The following is a 23,714-nucleotide window of genomic DNA, read 5'->3' as shown; positions in this document are numbered from 1 at the left end:
TTTAGTCAATCGTGTCCAACCATTTGTCAGTAGGGTGTATACAAATAACACACAATATGTTTCATGTTTATCTAAATATGAACATTATAATGCATTCTTGACATCATCAATATACATGTAGATATAATGTAATGGAGCTAGATGGTAGCTACTCCTTCAAAAATGTGCTTTACAAGTAGTACTCCTTCACAAATTACACAAATGTATAATAGGCTATTGCCAAATAAATTCATTCTAATTCAGACAGTGTTCCAGTACCATCACTTCGGGTTGATCATTTGTTATACACCACTAGAGGGCGAGCTTAATCTTAATTTACATCACATCCGGTATCAGCTGATGGAGGCGGGAAGTCATATTGGCTGGACAGTCGTGAGTCTGTTGTATATTTATGTGAAAGTATTGACATGGCCTAAGTTCATTAAGTTGACGTCATATGTCTATATACCTTTGTGATGAAATTACGATGTGTTCAATCGTAATGTTGACGTTGTGCTGAGGGTTTTAAGATGTTGTTTTATTGACAGCACATTGATAATCCTACTGTAAGTTATACTTTTCTTTGATATGTTGTCGTATGTTGTACATAAATGGCTTTATCATTGCAGTGGCGAACACAGCTATGGCTCGGACTCTGTTTGGCGGTGCTTTATCAGCTGTTATTCCCCTAAATGCCAAGGATATTAGGTAATTATATAAAACCGCATGTTTCAGTGACGTAGAAATCTATGTACGTTAACTAGTGTATTTCCAAAGTCAACGTAACAGTTATATATGTCACAGAACGTCAAATATTACATTTTTTTTTTTGATTGCTAACACACTGATTCAGTTGGCACAACTGCCAAACCATTAATTTACTTATCAAAACAAATAACCTTTTCTCAAAACGTTTAACAAATTTCACCTGTTTTCACACACATTTTAATATTCTGAATGATTTGTGCAAAGCTCTAACGTTATACAAAAATGCCCTTATTCTACACAGTTTAACCATGTTCTCATTCATAAAACGCATAATATAATTAACTCAAGCATCACAATGTAAACTTACAAATAGCACACATTTATCAATTAGTAAACATTATTAATCACCTGTGCTCCTATTTATATTATCCTGAGATTCTGATTAGTGTGCCATCAGTTTTGCTACTTTATTTTTAATAATGTATAAATATGTGTTTTTGCATCCTAACACTGGGGTGAGAGAGAGAGCTGAAAGAATTATCTGCAGCGTCTTTATACTATTCACTCATACAGTATAAGTACAGTACACAGTAACAGTACTTTAGATGAGGGAACTTTCACTAGTATTCTATATTCAGTAAAATGTAGCACATGTACACCCTCAAACTCGTGATTGTCAAATTTACTTATAGCCAATTTGTTTGAAGTAGAGAAAGACCAAGACACTGCTATAGGACTGTAATGAAATTTGACCAAAGGTGCAGAGGATGCTGAAAGTATTTATTTATTAACTGTACTGTAATTGACAGTATAATGTATTGTTGAATACTGACTATATATTTACTTCTTTGGTATTTTAACTTTTCTTTTCTTGTGCTTTTCATCAACTGATAGATCAATTAAAGTAGTGTAATGAAAATTAACTTTTCTGCACTCTTTCATTTACGTTGTATGCTGTATTAGATATTGAGCTGTAAAATAATCCCCAAGAAGAGGTTTTTGTTGCAGTAATATGAATCAATCTCACTAGTGTTCACTGGGCAGGAATATAGACTGTGTATTTGTTAGGTTTTCTATTTCATCTGAGGCCAAATTTTGATTCTGACAATAGAGAATATGTGTTTGACTTAAACATTTGATTTTGATGCGACAGTTTGAGGGTTTGTACAAGTTGGTGTGTAGTTCTGAGTTTGTGTTTAAAGCTCTGAGAAAATGGTAAATTGTTTAATTGATTGTGTTTTAGCAATTGAGAAAAACTGTAATATGTCAGTTTCTTTGCAACTGCAAACAGCCCACAGATGAGTAGTATAAAATTAACTATACTTGGCAAAAAAAAACTGGTTGTTAGGGATCATTCATATAAAAAAAAGTCTGATTATTATCACATTGCGGTTGCCGCCATCTTTTTACAACCACTCGTGGGTTTGCATGTTGTGACTTTTAATTAAACTTGAATTTACCTAATTTGTATAGTAAAAGCCAATCATTCTCTTTCCTACTGTCTGCAGTGAACTGAGGCAGATCCCTGATAATCAAGAAGTGTTTGCTCACTCTCAGACAGATCAGAGTATCATCATTGAACTGCTGGAGTACCAAAGTCAAGTGCAGGATGCTGAAGCAGCCAGGTAACATGTAGGCTTGGATATAAAACACATAGGAACCTGGAGTTATAGCAAACCCAAGGGCCCCTTTCTTAGTAGACTTTTTGGTAACACTTTACGGTAAGGGTACATGAATTATCATGAATTCATGTATAAATTCATGCATTCATTCTGGATTCATTCATGCATTAATATCTCATGAATCATCAGGAACTAACACGAGTTGAACGTTTTTCATTCCTGATTTCATGGATGAACAACGCCTTAATTAAAACATTAACTAAGATGAGCAGATCATCATGAATTATGATTTATTACGCATGATCATTATGTTTTCTTTGTTCTTTGTCTAGGTCAGTGACCTAGTCACCACTTTAGTTGAGGGGCCACACACATGATGAAGTCATTGGTAGATAATGCTTAGTTAATGATGACTACTGTATTGGACAGACCCCAAAATAGACCAATCGCAACTCATAGCACACAAATTCTGTTGACATTCAAATACAGTAGTCATCATTAACTAAGCATTATCTATCAATGACTTCATCATGTGTGTGGCCCCTCAACTAAAGTGGTGACCAGTCCTTTGAAACATTGATGAACAATGTGCTATTAATGGTGGCATAACTGTGAACAAAGAAAACATCATGATCATGCGTAATAAATCATAATTCATGATGATGTGCTCATCTTAGTTAATGTTTTAATTAAGGTGTTGTTCATCCATGAAGTCATGAATGAAAAATGTTGAACTTGTGTTAGTTCCTGATGATTCATGAGATATTAATGCATGAATGAATGCAGAATTCATGCATGAATTTATGATAATTCATGTACCCTTACCTTAAAGTGTTACCGACTTTTTTTTACTAGTTCTGATCAAGTGGTATTCACCAGATGTTGTATAGGTCATACAAGCTTGACTCATGCTTTTTTGCTTAAAGGTGAAGACCCAACTCTATGCATGTTTTGTAAGATTCCCCTCTCTGTTAAACATATTTTATTGGACTGTCCTGGGTTTAATACAAGTAGAATGCTCTTTTATGAAGTTATTTCACTTATTTAGTAAGATTTATGCCTGAAAAGGTTTTGGATTATCATATGTTAATTTAAAAAAATATATATATAATATGACTTTTTGTGTTTGTGTGCTTAGTTTTATTGTATTTATATGATATTTGTATTTTTGTACTTGAATTTTGCCATGAAGATAGCCTTAGATGCTGACATGGTATTAAATAAAACAATCTACTGTATCTATCCAGGGATAGCAACTAGCATTGAGCATCTAGCATTCAGTCACAATGGCCTGGTTTGGGGGAAAAAATATGCTCTTGTTTGATGATTGGCTGCTGTTGTGATAATCTACCAAATTAAAGTTTCAATATCAAATTTCTAAATTGTTTTTTTAACACTCCTGGCTTTTCTGCTCCTTGGGTAAACTAATGATATTTCATTATTTCATTCTTATGCCAAACAAGATTGCATTTATTTGATTAAATAAAAACTGCTTTCTATTTTAATATATTTTATAATGTTTGGTATTTTATTGTGAAGATAAAGCTCCATTACTCCAGTCTTCAGTCTCACAAGATCTTTCAGATCTAATTCTAATATGCTGATTTTGTGCTCAAGAAACATTTCTTCTTATTATTAATAGCTAAAATGGTTGAAATGTGGAATGTGTGGATGTTTTTTATCGGGATTTTTGATTAACCAAAATATTCAAATAGAAATATGAAATGATAAATAGAAATGTGAATCATTTTTTAGAAGTTATTTAAAATGGAAATGTTTATAAACTATCTTCAAAGTTTTTATTGCACATTTTGCACATTTACAATCCAAAACAGGGAGCATTCTTTTGTCATTAAGGGAACACCCCACTTACTTCCAAAAAAGCAAGATTTGAAATGGAATGGACTCATGAATTAAAGATCAGGTCACCACTAAAATGGTAAATATTTTGACGTAGAGGAACATAGGTTTTCCATCTTTCTGCTTTGTTTTTTCAATTAGGCCTATTCTGTCAAAGGTGATTTTACATTTCTTCCATTTACATATGTGAATGTGATATTTTCCCCACCAACATTAGTCAAGTCAATTCACCTTTATTTATATAGCGTTTTTTACGATACAGATTGTTTCAAAGTAGTTTTACAGTGATAAAAGGAAAATAAATGATACAAACAAAAATGTTTTGGCTGTACAGCAGCTCTAGAAGTAAGTCACTTGTTCTCATTCACTGATAATTGAGTGGATTATTTCGTATTTTTACACACAGGGGAACTTCTCACGAAAAATCTCCACCTAATTCATTATTGAATTATTTCATAATGGAAATAGATATAGATAAAAATGAGTTCTCTCATCTGTATTGTGACAGGTATCACTTTGAGGACGTGGCTGCCAGTAATAAGGCGGTAGAGAATGGCTCCTGGGAGGTCAGAGGGCTGGAGCAGCTCTCCCAATCAGAGCTGTCAATGCAGGAATGCAGCTCTGCCTGGCTGCTGTCTGGAGCTCAGCTGGTCTCTAAATTCAATGAGGAGGTACATCTGTGATCCTTTTTACAATTTCTATTACTAACTTGCATTTCTAGTGGAAATATTATTGTGTCCCAGACAACACTAAATGACCATAATTATCTTGCCAAAAACAAGTGCTGCGTCCCGATTGCAGACAGTTGTCTCATGACGTCACAGCGCGCACTCGTGAGTGAAGGTCGTGGGTTTTACACAACAACAGTCCAAATGGCGCAAAAAACGCATTTCTGACTTTTTTTGGGAAGCCCAAACAAAATAAAAAAAGATCATGCCTCGACTTGGCGGGTCAATTATCGGAGGATGAAGCAGACTTTCAGAGTAGGTGGCCTACCTGGCTGCTGAATAATTAGGCCTATATCATTTTTGATTGGAGATATTTCTTGTGGCTGATAGGTCTTGATAGGAGTTGATTTTTATTTGCTGTCGCCATGCAGCCTGCAGTTGTGTTAGGAGATTGTGCTTTGACTATAGGCATACATATTACCTGTGTTTGTTTAATTAATAACCTTGTGACAACACCGGTGTTACCGATAACACTGCATATCTTACAAGAAAATATATTTGTCAATGATAATCTAGACCTGTAGCGCTTATTTTGATATTTAATATTAGATTTTTCCTTTTCTTGGAACAAAAAGAATGTTTAATGTTAAATTAATATAATTCTTAATGAAAAAACTAGCTTGTTACACAGAACTTTTATTAACAAGATGAATAAGACAAGATAAGATATGGTATACCTGCGTTGCAAATAAATGAAAGTTCTTTGGATTTTTCCCTTACTTTAAAAACAAATTCTTATAGTAGTTCATTGTTATAAATGAAAACACATCAATAACAAAATAGTACAATGGCAAATATAAACGCATATGAAGGGGGTGGATTGGAATCCACTGCTGCTTCAATGTATATATAATGATTGATTATAATTAAGGTATTAATCAATATTTTTCCTTCTAAATATCATATGAGTTGAATGACATCTCTGGAGATTTTACTTTGATATGTAAGTTACCAGTGTGATTACTGAAATGTTCTTTTCATGTATTCTTTAATGTCAGTATTTGCTATCTGAATGTAGTAACAGTGCTTGCTTATTTAGCCCGGATTCCAGAAATAAAATAGACTTGTTTTGTGTTTGAGAAAGGTCTTCATTCTTCATATCTGGTTCTGGGTCTTTAACTGTAAATCCCCTTACAGTTATGGTGGAGAATCCGGGCAATTATTCTCGGTGACACCCCTGGCAAATCAACAAACAAGGTAGTAAGCTTTTATTAATTGTTAGGGCTGTCTGACTGGAAGAGATTTTGAAGGAGAGCGGGAGAGCCTTCACTCCGTTGAGCCGAGTGAAGGAGTAAGTTAATTATACTGCTGAGAGTATAAGAAGTCGCTAAGAGCGTCGTTAAGGGTAACGGCAGCTGACACTGCAAGCGAAGCGTGCTCTGTGGGGGCTCCGCTAGGCATTATCGGTGTGGGGATTTACAGTTAAAGAACCAGATATGAAGACCTGGAGTCAGAATTATATAAAAAAAAATTGAAGAAAATTTTTACTGAAGATAGTTTGCAGTTTCATCAGCAGAAGTCAGCTTCAATACTCGCACAGGAGTTCGTAGGCCGCCCCACTTACAGTTACAAAGATCACAGCAGTTATACCATTCACCAAGGTCTAAGCTACGTCATTGCTTACAGGTTGAATGATTCTGATTGGCTAAGGAATAGATAAACATAGTCATTTTCCACACATATACAGATAGACAGAAGCATATCTCCATCGATTATGCAGCTGACACTCGGACCCTGAAGTTAGGCACGTCATGACTTATGACCTTCCAGGTCACAGATTTCGAACAACAATTCAGTCAATCTCCAATAATGCCAGTGGTTCCTTATCCTGTAACCAAGAAGATTAACACACACACACGACACACAGCTTTTCCAAGGTTGGATTTGGCCAGGCTCTAACTACAAACACGAGAGTATTCTCAAAACATCAAAATAGTGCGTTCTTTCTCTCAAGGAGAGCTATACTTTAGTCTAAATGGAAAAAAAATAGTCTTTAACTGAGAAATTATCTCTTAAACTATAGAACTTTAGATCCCTATATGTTTAAAAACGTTGAAGACCTTTCTCAAACACAAAACAAGTCCCTATTTTACTTCTGGAATCCGGGCTAAATAAGCAAGCACTGTTACTGCATTCAGATAGCAAATACTGACATTAAAGAATACATGAAAATAACATTTCAGTAATCACACTGGTAACTTATATAACAGAGTAAAATCTTCAGAGAAGTCATTCAACTCATTTGAAATTTAGAAGGAAAAATATTTATTAATACCTTAATTATAATCAATCATTACATATACATTGAAGCAGCAGTGGATTCTAATCCACCCCCTTCACATACTTTTATTAACGAAATGACAGATGATACTCACGTTGTAACAAATATATAAAAGCTCATTGGATTGTCCCCTTAGTTTAAACCAAATGCTTAGTTATAACTATAAAACAAAGACAAATTCACTTCTATTAAAGGGGTCCTATTATGCTTTTTTCAACTTTAGTTAGTGTGTAATTTTGCTGTTTGATAATAAAAAAGATCTGCAAGGTTACAAAGCTCAAAGTGCTCCACTGCAAAGGGAGATATTTTATTTAATAGAATGCACTTTCTAACAACTACAACGAATGACTCATTTGGACTACAACACATTTTTTCTGGGCTTTGTGTAGTCATAATGTTACCCTGTTATAAATAATATCCACCCAACATCGTATCTAAAATGTATAAGAAAATTACCAAAAAAACATACCACTCTGAAACGTCTTGTAAAATCCTTGCTTGCGAAGTCTGTACATGAAATCCGTTCTGCACGATCCTCTTGTTTAACATTCTTAAGTCTTGAATTTTAAGTTACCATCCTTAATATTTCCACCTGAGCGTGACATTTCCGGAACACGCGGTGCCAATCAAAACAATATTTGCCCCCTTTAATCAATTTTTCCATTTCCTTTTTTTACGTTTGTAATACCTTTAAAAAATAAATAATTCATTAAATAAAACAATGTTCAATAAATAGGCAATGTTAAAAATCGTTTAATAGTAATAAAAGTATTGTATTAAAATCGCCAGTAGGTGGCGGTAATTTATTGTCTTTATGTGTGTCATCGAGTCATTCATTGAATCTCACGATTCGTTCAAAGCCACAGATTTCTTTGCAAAATAGAGCAATAAGCCTGACTATACTGTTTTAAATCTAGTAAATCACTTAATGTTACCCTTTTGTTTTGTTTTTTAACTGTTGTATAAAATCACATTTGAAATCGTGTGGATATTCGGGAAACATTGCATCAACATTAAAAACACTGCTGGATATCAGCCTGCATTTTTTCCGCACAAACAGCGCAAGCGGCTCGTGACAGAACATAGACCGACTGAATGACACTTCAATTTAAGTTGAAAATCTCAAATGAAGATTGCTGAACTCCAGCTTGTCTGTGTTTTCAGATCATCCGCGCTTCTTGAGCAGTGTAGAGAGCGCGCGCGCATGGTTCCCAGCTACTATTGAAAAGACCGGGTAGAAAACAAGTTATTTTAACAGAAAAGCTCTGATTTTGGGGTAAATTATTGAATTCTGGCATTTGTGGCCACAGCGGATTAAACTGAAACTTTCCTATTTCAGACGACAAACTACGCTTGGCTAACGTTACTATCTTGTTCTGTAACTCACTTGCCTAGTAACCATAGTAATGGTGCGCACGCTTTCGCGCTTTCTGCTATGACGTGGAGTGCAAGGTGAACTCAATCCTAGTAATAAAAAAAATATATAATACTTTTGTAACGAAATCCAAGACTTTGTATACCAAGTTCAAGGCTTGTAAGGCCTTAATTTGATATTATTTTTCAATGCTTTTAAGATCCCGCAGGTACCCTGGTTAATGTGTCTTGTCCCCTCACAATGACAGTAAACTAATTATTAGGCTAAGGTTACATTACATGAGTCACGTCACGTGGTCTATTTTCAGTTCAAAATGGCAAAAATAGACAAAAGTTTATTAGTTTGCCTGATTATTTTTGTGATTCGTTTAACATTTATGACCTAAAAAAAACTGTCAAATAGGAAATGTTTAGTTTAGCAACTTACATCTTCTCGCACTTGACCGACCGTAAACTGAAGTGCGTCGAGTCGCTCCTGTCTATGAGTCGCTCTCTACTAAAATTTGCGCTGCGAACATAAAGACCGCCTACTTTGATTTGATTAGTCATCTCAAATATTCTGACATTGACGAGCAGTGACAGACCAATGAGGCTCAGATGAACACACACAGACACACACACCCTGTCTTCTGTTTGTTTTGACCATTTTTTACAGTATATGGTTCTGACGTGCTTGGCGCCGCTGCGGAAGAACGCGCTGATTACAAGACTGAAGCGAACACGAAGGCTTATCACATATTTAAAGATTGAAATGGAGAAAACAGGACAGAGTAACTCGGCGGATATCGCTCATATAATTTTTTTTGACGACGTAGTTAACTGTACGTTCACACCGCCGCCGGCGAGAGCGGCAAAATTCGCTCTCGCCGCCCGGCCAGCGAGGCCGTGGAAAGATTCGTGGACGCTCTGATGCTCTGACGTAGATCGAACGCGTGGTCTTTTTTACAACTGTATTTAAAGGGGCCACAAAGCAAACAAGCATGTCGATCGTTATTTTTGCAGAAAATTGATCGATGGAAAAAACTTAACAATTATAGTGACATGTTTGCTAATGAAATAAACAAATTAAAGCCATTTGTGTGGTGTGGCTTTTGTGTTCATGGTTAAGTGCTATTATAAATTGAATTCCCGCTGAAAAACAAGCGTTCTAGCGCGAAAATATTGCCTATAAATACTAGTGTTGCGCGCCTTATCAAATTCAAATGATCAACCTCCTCAATTTTGCTTGGGAACTAATGTGGTCGGAACCAAAGTTTACAGGACTGCGTTCTCTGGACTCCTCTCAAACGGAGCACTTCTATATTCCGATTGGTTGCCGCCGGTTGCCGCCGAACCGCGTCATTCCTTATTACCATAAAGTTGACCTGACTTCAACTCTCCTCGCCGCTCTCACCATCCAAGACGCGCCGCTCTCGCCGGAGCTCGCCGCCGGCTCTCATTGACAATGAATGACTTCCGGCCACTTTGACGCTCTCGCCGGCGGCGGTGTGAACGCACAGTAAGGCGGCAGGCGTGTGTTTCTTAGGCGGCCGCCTTAGTAACAAAGTGCTGCGGGAAACCCTGATGCGTTCATGCCAGATAGGGGAAGAGAGGTGCTGTAATAATGTAAAATATGTGAAAAATAATGTGTTTTTGAACAATCAAGCATAAAAGCATATTCTAGTACACCCCAAAATTAAGACCTTGTGAACGGGCATAATAGGACCCCATTAAATGAAGAAATGCAACTTTTATTAACAAAAGTTCTCTTGTGCTTTTGCCTCTGCCATCGTCCAGTCATCGCTGCTTCTCTTGCTCTGCGCCATGCCTATTATAGACCCTCAGCCCCCATTGCTCAAAATACGTTCCCACGGCTATGACTGTTTCGTCATAATTAGAGTACGTCTTTAACAGACCGCTCTGTTGCTTAGTCACATGCATCCTGTCACCGTTTAAGCTGCCGTCAATCATCTTGTCACAGTTGAAATCTTCCACAATCAATTTAATTTAATTTCCAACCAAATCGGAGAGAAATGTAGTAGCATGTTGATCTGCTAGTCGTGGTTCTATTATGCAAAGAACTCTCCTCATGTGTTTTTCAAAATTATACTTTTAAAAGTTAATGACCAAATGTATCTTTATAAAAGTTTATAATGCTGTTGCAGATTAAATATAATGTGGATAATGTTATATTTTCGTCACATTAGATACTGATTATTATTCACTCAAACCGCTTTATCTAAACCTCTCTACCGTTATCCGTTAGAGTGCATGAATCTGCACTTCGGGTTCTATCCGTAAAAAGTAGACCAGGTCTACCAGATCCGTAGTAGATCCTGGTAACTTTGGAATACTCATTTCAGCATACTACGATTTGGGAATTGAATTAAATTTTGAATTAAATTTTTTCACAGGCCAAGAACACTGTGAACATTCACCTGTGCTTGTTCCGCTTGCCACAGTACACTACTGACATCTTAGTGACATTCAACGATCCTGTTTGCATTAAGTGAGTTAGTTAAACACATATAGGTTAAACTCACCAATACACTGGAGGATTACCTACATGTCTTAAATTAAAAAATGATTATTAATCAATTATTCACACGGTGTTCATAGATGAAATATAGTCAGGATCTTAATGTGAATATTGTGAGGTTTGATTTAAAATCTTCTGTCTCAGTCCCCTCAGCAGCAGTGCCGTTGGAAATGTGGCAGCTTCACCGTGGACACTACAGGACTTCCAGGGTGTTCTGCAGTCCTTATGTCTACTTGACCCTGGAGTGTTCGGGTAGATTCTTCATGCATATGTGTAATCACAAGAAAGTCTAAATTCCATTACAAAATACTTTTTTTCCAGAAGATTTTAAAATTATGCATTTACAATGACTGATCAAGTTAAAAAAAACTTATGAAATATTTTCCTTGTAGTGGCAAGGTTTAGCATTTGTCTAATTTATAGATGAGGCTGTGCAAATAAACTGAATCTTGAATTATTAAAAAGTAAAAATAAATGCAATTCTTAATAAGAAAGAGTGTGTTTCTGAATCCTTCTGAATTTCAGAACCAGCATTTATTACTCAATGCAAATTTATGCTGGTTCATTCAGCAGAATGTCTTTGGAGTTTTCTTAATATTATCAAAGGTTTGCAGTCATCATTGTCTTTTGTATGCTGATTCAAACATCTCTATTATTGACCTCAAAACTAATGTTTAACAACTTTACTGGAACCATGTTGAAACTCAGGTTTTTCCTTAACTCTGAAATGTAAGACACTTCCCCACATTCATCAACTTAACTCGGGTTTTTCCTTAACTTGGAAATGTTAGACTCTTCCACACATTCATCAACTTTCCTATCAATCTGAAAGAGTGAAAACACTCTTGAGACATTATTTTTTTTCTTTTGACCAAAAATGTCACTGACCATGTGCTATTAAAGAAAAATAGCACAATCAAAACCTTTCACAAAAAAATTAGGTTTTAAATTATAAACCAATAGGTATAGTGATCAAAATGAAAACAGCATGTATTGTGGCTTAAGTGTAACATCTTCATAAATCCATTTAAAATGGCCATGGGACCAGTTGATTAATCATAAAAAAAGAGATTTAGCATTATTCCCATGCTGATATCACTTCATGGTTTGATTAATACAATGACATTCAGACATTTTTAAGTGCGAATTAAATGTGAAAATATGTTTTGTGTATTATCAGTGGTATATTTTGTACTTAAAAGACAAGGACAGGTTGCAGTGTTATTGTTATGTATATAGAAAATAGAATAGTCAATCTTTTAAAAATAATTTATTTTCAAATTATATACTGTCATATGTTACAGACCAAATATGTACCTATATATTTAAATACTCTTAAGTAATTTAATGCAGATAATTAGTTAGATTAGTTTCTGTAAAGCATCATACACAAGTTCATACACTTTCAGTAGAGCACAATTAAGGCAAATGCTGACCATTATTCTGTGTCCCATTGAATAGTGTCTTATAGTCCTAATATTCTAGGACATTTAAAGGCATCAGCAAACAAGACAAAATACAAGACTGTTTCTGATGTTATGTTTTAAACATTCAGCTTGAGTGCTACCTCATTCTAACTACTCAAAGTAAGTCTTTGTCCGTCAAGTCATGATTAATGATTAGCAGCAAGATTATTACAGCTGTCAAGTCAGTCACAAAATTAAAAGACTATTTGTGTTCCAGTCATTCTACCACAATCTCTGTGAGAACTAAACATTTACAGTACTTCATGTGATTTATACTACGATAAAACAAAACAGCTCAACTGATTCTGATGCATTGGATCACATTTAATCTTTAGGAAAGTGTTAAAATATATACAATATTTTTTTAAAAGAACTAATCATTGAGTCAACACCCTTGGAACATGCGTCAACCAATCAGGATTCAGGAAATTAATTAGCACAATTCAAAATGCACACAAAACTTACAGTAACTTTGATTCAACCAGTAAGTGTAGAAATATTATCTTATCATTAAATCTTGCAAAACTTTGCTGGAGTGTGATATATAAAATGATGGTCAAATAATTGTCCCACCCTTTTAACTGTAAAAAAAAAAAAAAGTTGCTGCCTTAAATTAAAGGAGAACTCCGGGCAATCTTTAAGTTGATCTTGATCGTTATATCTTTGTGAGTACTGTCTATAGAAAAAAAACCAAACCGGATTGGTGATTGCAACACGGAGATTTTCCCGCAAATGCCCAGAGCTCCCCCTCAACTAAAACGTCAGTTATGGGGGCATATACATAAAGAGTGTCTTTGTGCCTCTTAACAGACACAAAATGCAATTAAAATATCTGTCCAACATGAACAGGGCCCTTACATGTGAACAAGATGCGTTTAGCAACTTAACCATTGTTTAAATTCACCTAAATAGTGTTTTAGACGGCTAGCTGTAGTCTCGCGCTGAAGTCCCGTGGGAACTCAGTTGTAGCCAAAGGTAAATAGTAGTGATGGGAAGTCCGGTTCTTTTCCACGAACCGGTTCTTTCGGACAGTTCGTTTCAATGAACCGGTTCAAGAAATGGTTCGTGTTTGTGCCGTTCCGAATTATGGCAACAGAATGCGAAACTAAAAGAACTTATTTTCATCGTCTTCCTTTCCATGACCTCGAGATACTGCAGTTGTGTCTAGTTGTACTTCAACTTGATCCGCAAACTGCCATACAAGTACTACGTGCCAAAGATTACTGCATTTGCAGCGAACACTTTGACAAGGATGACTACACACAGACACAACACAGCGGGGCCGGTTGAAGAAAAAAGCGATTCCATGGAAGAAGACGTGTGCAACCACTGTGGAGGTAATGTAAACTTTATTTATCCTTCCATTTGGGCGCTGTGTTGTGTCTTCCTTGTACGGCACAAACACGAACCATTTCTTCTTCACCTACACAGCTATTTACCTTTGGCTACAACTGAGTTCCCACGGGACTTCAGCGCGAGACTACAGCTAGTCGTCTAAAACACTATTTAGGTGAATTTAAACAATGGTTAAGTTGCTAAACGCATCTTGTTCACATGTAAGGGCCCTGTTCATGTTGGACAGATATTTTAATTGCATTTTGTGTCTGTTAAGAGGCACAAAGACACTCTTTATGTATATGCCCCCATATCTGCCGTATTAGTTGAGGGGGAGCTCTGGGCATTTGCGGGAAAAGCTCCGTGTTTCAATCACCAATCCGGTTCGATTTTTTTTTTCTATAGACAGTACTCACAAAGATATAACGATCAAGATCAACTTAAAAATTGCCCGGAGTTCTCCTTTAAGTCCATTCAACTTAAATAACATTACACTGACTTAAAAAAATTGTTTACTCTTGTATAACTTAAAGTTGAAAATTGCTTAACTTATTTTGATGAGTTAAAGCAATCTAAAAACATATGTTGTCTTAACTTATTCATCATATAATTTTTTATAGTGTACATACAGTACACCCTAAAGGAGTTTTATTGTTAATTCCAGTCCTGGGTTCTTGGTCAATGCAGCCTTCCAGCTATGCTATTCCACCACATAGTAATGGCTCAAGTTTAGCACATCACTGCGCAGCTCCATGGTGCATCATTTTTGTTGCATAGCAACATTCTGTTATATCAGAAAGTACTTCTAGTTGAAGGTTGCCAGTTGAAGATTAATGCTTAATAAAATAATGTTTTAATAAAAAATGTTCTTAATATTTTAATATGTAGTAACTGCTTTATAAAAGCAATAAGGCACTTGAGGCCATGCTGCATTGCGAGTTTAGTCACTCTGCTGTGCGTTGTGTGACTATATTCAAAATATAGCAAGGGCCTTTCATACCTTAGTGCTTGATTGCTTCTTTAATCAGGGAACCATCAGTTGATATTTTGCTGATGCAGGCAATAGCAAAATACTAGCTGGAGCTATAGTACAAAGTGCGCAGCTGATTCCAGAAGAGCAGAGAAATGATGGTATGAGGTCCGAGGCGGAAGTAGGAGGCTCCGAGACCTTTATACAAACCAGTCATTCCTTCCTTCTTCAATGTCTTAGAGAAACAGTCCATGAAACCTCCGTACAATACACCCTGCATGAGAAAAGTACAGAGAGTGAGATAAAGGCCTTTTTCTTTTTTTTTTCTTTTTTTTTCTTTTTTTTAACCAGTTTTAGCACTTTGTAGGTGAAACTGGATATATGCAAGTGTGTAAATGAAACCAATTTGATAATAATCACAGTAAAGGTTTGTGAACAAATTTCTGTATGTTCTTGACAGTTGGCAAGAGATCACCTTGCCAAGATGATCCACAGGCTGGTTGTAGAGACGAGTGCTGATTACATCAAAAGGAGTCATAGCTAATACAACTACAACACTGCTGATCATACCAGCACTCAGTGCTATTAACCAGCTGCCCTCAGAGAACACCTACAAATACGGAAAGAAAAAGAAACTGATTACAAACAAAACAGAGAGTGCTTTCATATTTCAACTATATTGGGAGTGTTTTCTTCAACCGTTAATAGTTTTAATAGGAATAGTTTACTCAAAAATGACAGTTGTCATCAACTACAAATATTGCTTGCCCTCCACACTTGCCTTTCCATGCAAGTAAACATCACAAACTCTTCTGTGAACTGGTGGTGTTAACAGAACTGAACTTGTAGCGTCATTTCTTATATCTTGGGAAGTTTGTAGATTTGTAACACCATTGGAATTGTTTTGCCAATTCTGAGGTCACCCTCAGAAACCCCAACAAGTCATGTATGTATGCCTATTGCAGCAAAATATATCCGCTTGACATGACTTTTAGGTAGAATCCCTAGTGGAAAAAGTATACTTTATTGTATATTCCCTTTTTTCAATAGTACATTGCAAATATACTAACAAAAATTGTACTATCTTTAAATATATTAAAAGTATATTAGCATCATGCTTTTACCTATTTTCATAATACAACTTTTAACACCCTTTAAAATAATTGTACTTAAGTATATTTTCAAAAAATATATTTTAAAAAAATATATTTGAAGTGAAAAGTTTTTAAAAGTGTATTTATTTGCACTTTATTAAACAGATATTTTAGGTACATTTGAAGTGTGTGCTGGAAATGATCATTGTAACAATGCATTGAAAGAATACTTTCAAAATACATTATAGTATACAAACACAACTGTCTTTCCTTTGTTGACATATTTCCTTTTGAAACAAGAAGGTATGGCAGGACAAGTTAGTCATCAAATTTTGCCAATGTTTATGCCAAGGGTGGCATAAACATACAATGTTGATGTAAAGAGAATATGCCAACGGTGTGCTAGTACGGTGTGTTTCCTACAATATTTCTAGTCATGGGGCGGGGGGACATCCTCATTGTAGAGAGCATTTTACTGGACAAAAATGTGTTTAGGCCCATGTCAAACAAGACATCAATAATCTTGGTCCTATTTCCATGAAAAGAGACTAGAAATGTGTATTTCTAAGAGTTGGATTTTTTTGTCAACTTGAGTTGAGTGAGTGCACTAGCATATTGGTGACATCAAAGCTAACACGCATTAATGACTACAAAAAATTGTTTGCTTTAATGGGGTCCTTAAAGGCTAAATGGAAATCTCTACTAAGAGAATGTTGAGAAATGTTAAAAAATTAATTTAATTAATTAAGAGTTGACTGCCCAGAAAAAAAAGCAGATTTACTAAAACATTGGCCCCTGTCTTGCCCTACAAAGGAACATTATGATTGAGTTGGACTGCTAAGGCTACTTTACACAGTTAGTGTTTGGGGAACTGACAACCATATGTATTAAAAGGGGCCAGTTGCATAAACAGCCATTATGTCAAGACTGTGTCTTAAGAACTAGTATGACCATCAAGCAGTTAGTTAGGGGAAATCAGTCTTACGGTATCAAATTAGACCAGTCTATGTTTTTATGTAACTGACCTTTGATGACTAACTTGTAAGACTAGTCTTTGCGGTTTATGCAACCGGATCATGGTGTTACTCTTTACGGTTTAAAAGAGCCAATTCAATACTGTTTATAAAAACAGAGGTCTAGCCCCTCTTCTATTCTCACTGTGCATAACTCCCAGTTTAAGTGAAATATGCTTGCCTGTAGGTCAGTGATCAACTCTTTAGAGGCAGAGAAAGTAGAGAGCTGAGCAGCAGACCCCACACTGACCCTTGGGACCGCTGCGCTTGCTCCCCTCCACAAACCCAGAATTCCGTACTGTTTGTGGATGGCCAATAATGCATGCATCATTCCCTGGCAAAAAGAATAGCAAAAAGATATACAAAAAAAAAGATATGACAAACAGAAAATATTTGTGGTTTTAGATTCAAGCTGGTTCCTATTACCACTGATGCAAACAAAACTGCCTTTAAGTATTAGTACAATACCACAAATGCAATTGGATTTAAAATTACAAATAAATCTCTACAGCCCTAGGATCGGTCGACTTGAAGATCAAAGTTCTCACATGACATTAAAAGGAAAATACAAAGATGTTATCATAGATGTTACTGTGAGGTCACCATTGACTTACCCTGTGCTTATACTGGTGTCCAACTGCAATCGAGGAAGTGGATTGACTTTGCAGATGTGTCTTTACCTGAAAGAAATACAAATAGAGTAGGTAATCTGCTGGTAAACTAAAGACACTTGGTGCTTTTTGTCCATTTTGGAGCACCATCTACTTTCAGTGTTTGGAAACTAAAAGCATGGAAAATATTGATTCCTCATTACATGTATTAATGACATAAATGTATTCATTGTTGCGTGTTATAATAATCATATTTTAATACTTTATGTAATAATATATTGCAAATATTTAGTTAATTTCATTCATTATGCTAAAAGGCTGTTTCTCATCGAATCAGAATACAGGCTAGAAACTATCCGTTTCGTTCACACCACTGATGCAGTCTGTCTCTTTGCGCTACGTTATGTAGTTGTCTAGTTTTAACTATTTCAGAAAGCTACTGTGATTACACTCTTATGTTCATGATATTCAGAGTAACCACAGAATATGTCGTCACTGAGCACGTGCTTAATCCGTCGTTTACTAGACAGAAACCGACGCAGACAGTTGTCGTTACTCACCAGGTAAATAGGGCTGCCCATTACAGCGCCCACTACACCGGCGATAGCCCCGGACACTGTGCTCTTTGCAGCGCTGACCCTTCCGTTCGTGTGAATGTAGCCCAAGGACTCAATGATGGCGAAGGACCCCAGCCGGACCCCGTTCATAAAAAACTGATAAACCAACCCGGGGACCAAACCTTTCTGAAGACCAGCCAGTCCGTCTATTTTGCCTATCGTGTAAAAGGCGTGAAATACATTCCTATAATACACCTGGTAGGTTCCTCGGGTTTTTAGCTCTCCTTGCAATTGCATTCGAGTTTTGACAACCTCCAGCGGGTTTGTAAAAAAACAAGCGCCACACGCAGCGACGCCGCCGAGAACGAAATCCATGTTTCAATCGCGTAATGCCCGAAAACCGGTGATGGACAGGCTGTTTAGTTTGACTTTCAAACAAACAAGAAACAGGCCTACTTTTTTTTAGCAGCCCTCTGAATAAAAGAACATATAATAATAAAGAAGACTACTTGTTAGGATTACTGACAAATAATTTTACAGTGCCATTTTTAAGAAGCAGAAGAAGTGTCTTCTATAACCCTCCTCCCAGTCATGCGATGCGCGTGGACATTTTGCTGAGTATGAATGTTGGATTGCATTCGCCAGGATACTTGCTATCATCCCAACTCGGCCTTTTAACCAATCAAAACAAAGACATTGGCCCCATCCTTTGTTCCATGTCCTGTGATTGGTCGGTTGTAAATTACATCAAGTGACACCTTCAGGCGTATGATGCGCACTCCAACTGTGTCATTACACAAAGAATATTCGGAATAGGTAACACTTTATTTCATGCTCTTGTTACATATAACAGTAATAACAGCAATTTATGCATAATTACAAGCAACTAACCCTAAACCAAAATCTAACAAATCTAACCCAGTAAGTACGTTAGTTAATATTACTCAGTACTTATTTGTGTAATTACACTATAACAGGGAAACATTCAAATAAGGTGTAAACGGATGTTCATTATTAATGTTTAATACATATGAAATAGTCATAATACATATGACTAATGTTTATGTAAAGAGAATAAATTAGTGTAAAAACTAGTAAAAAATATTTTGCCATAAAAAGTACAGTGCATAACTAACAGTAACATCTACTAATGTTATCAACTTACAAAATTAAAAATGTACAAAATAACAGGTAAAGTAGGACAAAGCCACATTAATACTATAATGATCCATATTACTTCAATTACAGCTGAAACCCTTTCAAGCTCTGTCCTTTTGTTCCTCTGCCCTTCTCATCTTTCTAAGTATTTTTCAACTTTTTGCCAGTTTACTCTCAGAATAAAAGCTCCTCTGTGCACAACCCACCATTTGAGATACAGAATTGTTTCTTTACATAAAGGAACAAAAATGTGCCTCTGTCTTTTGTATCTCAAAGGACTTTTTACAACTGATGTGTAATGTTGCAGTTGCAGGATGACAGATCCTTCCCTGATGGACTGATTAAGATCTTCTAAATTAAAACTGGCTAACTAAAACCAAAATGTCTTATTTCAGCTTCATCATGCTAGATGGCTACACTCCTTTCATAGAACATTTGATTGTGTTAACCAGAAGAGAAGAAAAGCAAAACATTCCTAAATATCATTATTTATTCACATACACAGACACACAGAGAGAGAGATAGACGAGAGAAAGAATAATATTTTATTCTCTTTACATCAACATTAGTCTACTATTTCATATGTTTTAAACATTAATAATGAACATTCGTATATCTATTATGCATTATCTATTAGCAAAGGTACAATTATTTTAGCTTATTCCAGCACATCCCCATATCTTGTGACTTTGGGATCTTCTACAGGTGTTGCAGGAGTTTGTGGTTCTTCCTCTAAGTGAATAATAAAGAAACAATGGTCAGTTGGGGGTTGTAGCAATGATGCAAAATAACCTTTTGGGGTTCCCCAAAGAACTTCGTTTTTAAAAGAACCATTCTTTTCTTATTGTTAAGAACATTTTAATAATCTTAAGAACCTTTTTCCACTGTGTCTGAATTTTTTGCACAGTGGAAAAGTTCCATGGATGTGGAACGTTCTTCATGAAACCATTTATGCCAATAAGGAACTTTTATTTTTAAGATTGTACTAAATTAAATAGACATGAAATACTGTTTTGACACAAAAAAAACAACAAGTTATTTTGATAAATAGAAATGGATCATCATAAAAGAATAAGAAAATAAAAATAATCCAGAAACAGTAAAAAAAACGGCCATGCAAAAATAATTTATATACAACTATTTATCTGCAATTCAATTTTCAACTTTTTATATAGCTTACATATATAGCCACAATATAATACGTCTTCCTTTGTATCTTGTCGATTAAAAGTAACGTTTGCTTCTGTATTAAAGGTCCTCCAGTTTTCAGACGCGAGATGGCGCCAAATAGCTATTGTAACATGCGTTGGTATAAAAAGAGAGAGATGGCAGATACAAACAACTAAATGCTTACTATGAGAGTTTCTGTCAGGAACACTTCCGGTCTCAAGATATAACCACAAGTCTGAGCACTTCATGGTTTCCCAGCGAGTCACTGTATAGCTAAATACTGAGGAGGAAACTGCAAAGACCAAAGGAAAAAATAGCTAACATCACACGAATTATTTTCTTTATAACATTTTGAATTAAGCCTACATACTGTTTATGAAAAAAAATGAAAAAAATCTTGCATGATCCTCAAAAAAAAAAAAAACTTATCAGACTTACCAATAGATACTAGAAGGTTCCACTGAAGGGGATATGGGATTCTTGTCTGAAGTGCTCGCTGTGCAAAAAATAAACCCGCTGTGCCTGGTTGAGGATAGTTACATTTTCACCCAAAGCCAAAGGATTCAAAAAACAAAAACACAGTTTGTAAATAAAATAAAATATAGTGGGTTTTTTTTTTCACAGCTCCATGACAGCCTAATGGGGTTGTCACAGCAGGTATGTTTTATAAAAGTAACTTTGTCTTATGTTTCTCCTGAAAGTCCTCATGAAAAATAAAAACAGTATAGTATGATACACTGTTGAGATTTTTCTGAATCTCTAGAGAAGACGTAAGATTACAAGGGTGTTTTTTTCTAAGTAGAAAAATTTGATACACAATGAATCTGATGTAAAGAAAGAGAAAATCCAAATTTGATCTCACTGCTGTGTAAACGAAAGAGATACTGAAAAGAGATATCTCATTTGTCATTTACTTTCACAAACAAACACTAAATTGTTCAGACATAAACATTTCCTAATGTGAATATAACACTAACCCAGTATGAAGCTTGCTGTGCCTTTCATAAAGGCGTAAGACTGACAGGCGGCGTACTGCTGCAAACCCTGAGGAGAGTGAAATATAATCACCATGGAATTATTAAGGTGGAAGCATATACTGTAGGGAAGACTGGGGCTAGTTGTCACAGTGGATATTCATCAATTTAGTCTATAGTAGCATACATTTATTTTCTTTGTCAGAAGTTTTAAATGACAGTTTCAGGCATCTTATTTAAACAAACTTAAATTAGCTTTGTTTTAGACTAAGCAAGGAGCCTGTGTGGAGTTTGCATGTTCTCCCTGTCTGCATGGATTTCCCCCACAATCCAAAAACATGCAGTAGTTGTGAATTCAGAGAGAGAGAGAGAGAGAGAGAGAGAGAGAGAAAGAGAGAGAAAGAGAGAGAGAGAGAGAGAGAGAGAGAGAGAGAGAGAGAGGGAGGGGGGGGGTTGGGGAAAGACCTGGCGAATTGAACAATGAATGGCACATTCTGATAAATCACACATATAATGAAGGTTAAGAGGTTGAAATGTGAAAGCAGAACAATGTTTTTGTTTTTTTGTAAAAATGTCAACAAAATAGTTGGGTACAAGAAGTGTTTTGAATGTTACTATATACAGCAGGAAAGCTATTAAATACATTTTAAATAGTCTACAGGTTGTTTGTGGGCATCATAGAATAAAAATGTATTCTTCTCAAATTGCCAAACTGCTGGTTACCATTTTGTTAAATGAACTGTAAAATATTTCCTGATAAATAATTTATTTATTTTCATATGCGTCTAACTTATACATAAAGTAATGGATGAGAGATATTCACGTGAATAAAAAGTGTGACAGCTAGCCCCGCACTCTATGAATAATTAAAATATCATAGTCAGGCTGCAGACTATGTTATTCCATTAAAGCAGACTGTTATTCCATTAAACTCAAATATAGTGGTACAATATAAAACACACGTACCGGGTGCTTTGCAGCAACCGCATCATCAACTTTAGTGAGACCAAGGTTGACCATCCCGCTACAATTATGGACTGTAACCTCCAAATTGGTGTGACCATAGAGGATTTATTCAACTTCTCTTTGTTGTTGTTGTGTAATTTCCGCATGTGTAGTGAAGAAAATGTCAAAGGAGTAGGCCTACCAGATACAGGTTCTCTCACAGTGACCTCATATGGACTGGAGACGTAAATGCATTTGACTTATCAACACGAAAACATTGTTAAAGGGACCAATAAAGTAATCACAAACATTTGTTTTATATTACTAAGAAGGAAACATATGAGCTGTCAGAGGTACTCCATTTGTTTATGTGAGTTTGGTTTGTGATGGTGCGTGGTATTGTCTTCCTCTTTGCTGACTTTGGACCTTCAAAACAGTTTTAATCCTGAAAAATAAATAAAAAATACATACATAAATATACTATGTAATCAATGTATTTAATATTTTTAATTTTATTCTACAAAATATTAAAAAATACTTGTGAATCTGTAAGAATATTCAGCTGAACAATTGGTGAGCAAACAAAACAATAACTAAAGTTCTCATGACTGTAATGCACTGTATTAATAATTCAGATCTAACTAGATCTCATTAGATTCTTAGAGGATTCTCATTGTCCATAGGATTGGTTTCGTTTTATTTTAGAAATTCTCTCAGAAATCCTGTACACAACCTAATGGAATTTTTGACTAAACAATTCCCATACCTGTCCCTTTGTGATCTGTTCTGATGTTGTTTTGTCCATTCAAGATTAGACCAACTAAACAAAACGGGCTGAAGCAGTCTCACATCCTCAGCTGGATTAAAAAGGAAATTATTAAAATGAAGTGATGATTTAGTGGTTATATGGATAAAGTGTCAAGATGACAAACTCACAGATTTGTTTGCAGATGTATGGAAATTTCTCTCTGTCAGTTGGAACTTCTCTGTCTGAGCTCCGCCGCATCAGTCTGGCTGTAGGATTTTTAGACATTGTAACACCTTTGAATGAAGCTTATTTTTTCTAAATATTTTTTTTTGCTTTCACAATCACATATGAAACTGTACCTGGGCTGATCTTGTCCCTAAAGTGTGTAAAGTCCTCTGGAATGGATGACAAGGTCTGCTTCCGGAATATGTACTCAGAATGTTCTCTGTTAGGGACCGTGAGACGGTCAGCAGAGCACACAGGAAACACAACAGCTGGACCCTGTCTGTCACTCTACAACAGATTATTTAAACCACACAAACCATTTTTGTAATAACATCACAAAATAAGGCAAGAAAGGTTACTATCTATAACAATACCTTA

At 35.7% G+C, this 23,714-nt stretch overlaps 3 protein-coding genes across 6 annotated transcripts; 1 reads left to right on the top strand and 2 right to left on the bottom strand.

Moving 5' to 3' along the window:
- The first annotated feature begins 277 nt into the window (after positions 1 to 277).
- On the top strand, positions 278 to 11,564 carry rangrf (RAN guanine nucleotide release factor). 4 transcript variants are annotated; one of them, XM_077206298.1, is made up of 6 exons: positions 278 to 365; positions 609 to 687; positions 2,196 to 2,312; positions 4,678 to 4,840; positions 10,946 to 11,040; positions 11,215 to 11,564. In XM_077206298.1, the coding sequence occupies exons 2-6, from the start codon at positions 623 to 625 to the stop codon at positions 11,324 to 11,326; spliced, it is 552 nt and encodes a 183-aa protein (XP_077062413.1). In that variant the 5' UTR covers positions 278 to 365; positions 609 to 622; the 3' UTR covers positions 11,327 to 11,564. The 4 variants fall into 4 exon arrangements, with proteins under 4 accessions (XP_077062413.1, XP_077062412.1, XP_077062411.1 ...); XM_077206297.1 differs by having other exon boundaries at positions 323 to 372; XM_077206296.1 differs by lacking the exon at positions 278 to 365 and having other exon boundaries at positions 376 to 687.
- Positions 11,565 to 14,406: 2,842 nt separating this feature from the next.
- Positions 14,407 to 18,912, bottom strand: slc25a35 (solute carrier family 25 member 35). Its single transcript, XM_077206300.1, has 5 exons — positions 18,120 to 18,912; positions 17,563 to 17,628; positions 17,130 to 17,282; positions 15,317 to 15,451; positions 14,407 to 15,115 (listed from the first exon to the last, which is right to left on the bottom strand). The coding sequence occupies exons 1-5, from the start codon at positions 18,489 to 18,491 to the stop codon at positions 14,945 to 14,947; spliced, it is 897 nt and encodes a 298-aa protein (XP_077062415.1). The 5' UTR covers positions 18,492 to 18,912; the 3' UTR covers positions 14,407 to 14,944.
- A 10-nt stretch (positions 18,913 to 18,922) lies between these two features.
- Positions 18,923 to 22,552, bottom strand: tmem141 (transmembrane protein 141). The gene is made up of 5 exons (XM_077206301.1): positions 22,385 to 22,552; positions 21,422 to 21,488; positions 20,883 to 20,966; positions 20,629 to 20,736; positions 18,923 to 20,006 (listed from the first exon to the last, which is right to left on the bottom strand). Exons 1-5 carry the CDS (start codon positions 22,436 to 22,438, stop codon positions 19,933 to 19,935), a joined length of 387 nt encoding a protein of 128 aa, XP_077062416.1. The 5' UTR covers positions 22,439 to 22,552; the 3' UTR covers positions 18,923 to 19,932.
- Between the last annotated feature and the right edge of the window lie 1,162 nt (positions 22,553 to 23,714).

The sequence above is a fragment of the Siphateles boraxobius genome, unplaced genomic scaffold, assembly GCF_051911475.1.
Source record: "Siphateles boraxobius isolate OS27281-9 unplaced genomic scaffold, OSU_SipBor_1 56, whole genome shotgun sequence".
In the NCBI taxonomy this organism is placed as follows: domain Eukaryota; kingdom Metazoa; phylum Chordata; class Actinopteri; order Cypriniformes; family Leuciscidae; genus Siphateles; species Siphateles boraxobius.
Note: the sequence above shows the minus strand (reverse complement) of the source record. Positions and strands in the feature narration are given on the sequence as shown.

What these genes read in the sequence shown, in the direction of transcription:
- slc25a35 (XM_077206300.1), bottom strand. Translation starts at nt 18,491, where the DNA reads ATGGATTTCGTTCTCGGCGGCGTCGCTGCGTGTGGCGCTTGTTTTTTT. An exon ending in AGTTGATCACTGACCTACAG is followed by an intron (nt 15,452 to 17,129) that starts GCAAGCATATTT and finishes CCGTATTTGTAG; the next exon opens with GTGTTCTCTGAGGGCAGCTG. An exon ending in CTGTGGATCATCTTGGCAAG is followed by an intron (nt 15,116 to 15,316) that starts GTGATCTCTTGC and finishes TTTCTCATGCAG; the next exon opens with GGTGTATTGTACGGAGGTTT.
- rangrf (XM_077206296.1), top strand. Translation starts at nt 578, where the DNA reads ATGTTGTACATAAATGGCTTTATCATTGCAGTGGCGAACACAGCTATG. An exon ending in CTAAATGCCAAGGATATTAG is followed by an intron (nt 688 to 2,195) that starts GTAATTATATAA and finishes TACTGTCTGCAG; the next exon opens with TGAACTGAGGCAGATCCCTG. An exon ending in AACGATCCTGTTTGCATTAA is followed by an intron (nt 11,041 to 11,214) that starts GTGAGTTAGTTA and finishes CTTCTGTCTCAG; the next exon opens with TCCCCTCAGCAGCAGTGCCG.
- tmem141 (XM_077206301.1), bottom strand. Translation starts at nt 22,438, where the DNA reads ATGGTCAACCTTGGTCTCACTAAAGTTGATGATGCGGTTGCTGCAAAG. An exon ending in CGGTTGCTGCAAAGCACCCG is followed by an intron (nt 21,489 to 22,384) that starts GTACGTGTGTTT and finishes CACTCTCCTCAG; the next exon opens with GGTTTGCAGCAGTACGCCGC. An exon ending in CACAGCAAGCTTCATACTGG is followed by an intron (nt 20,967 to 21,421) that starts GTTAGTGTTATA and finishes ATCCTCAACCAG; the next exon opens with GCACAGCGGGTTTATTTTTT.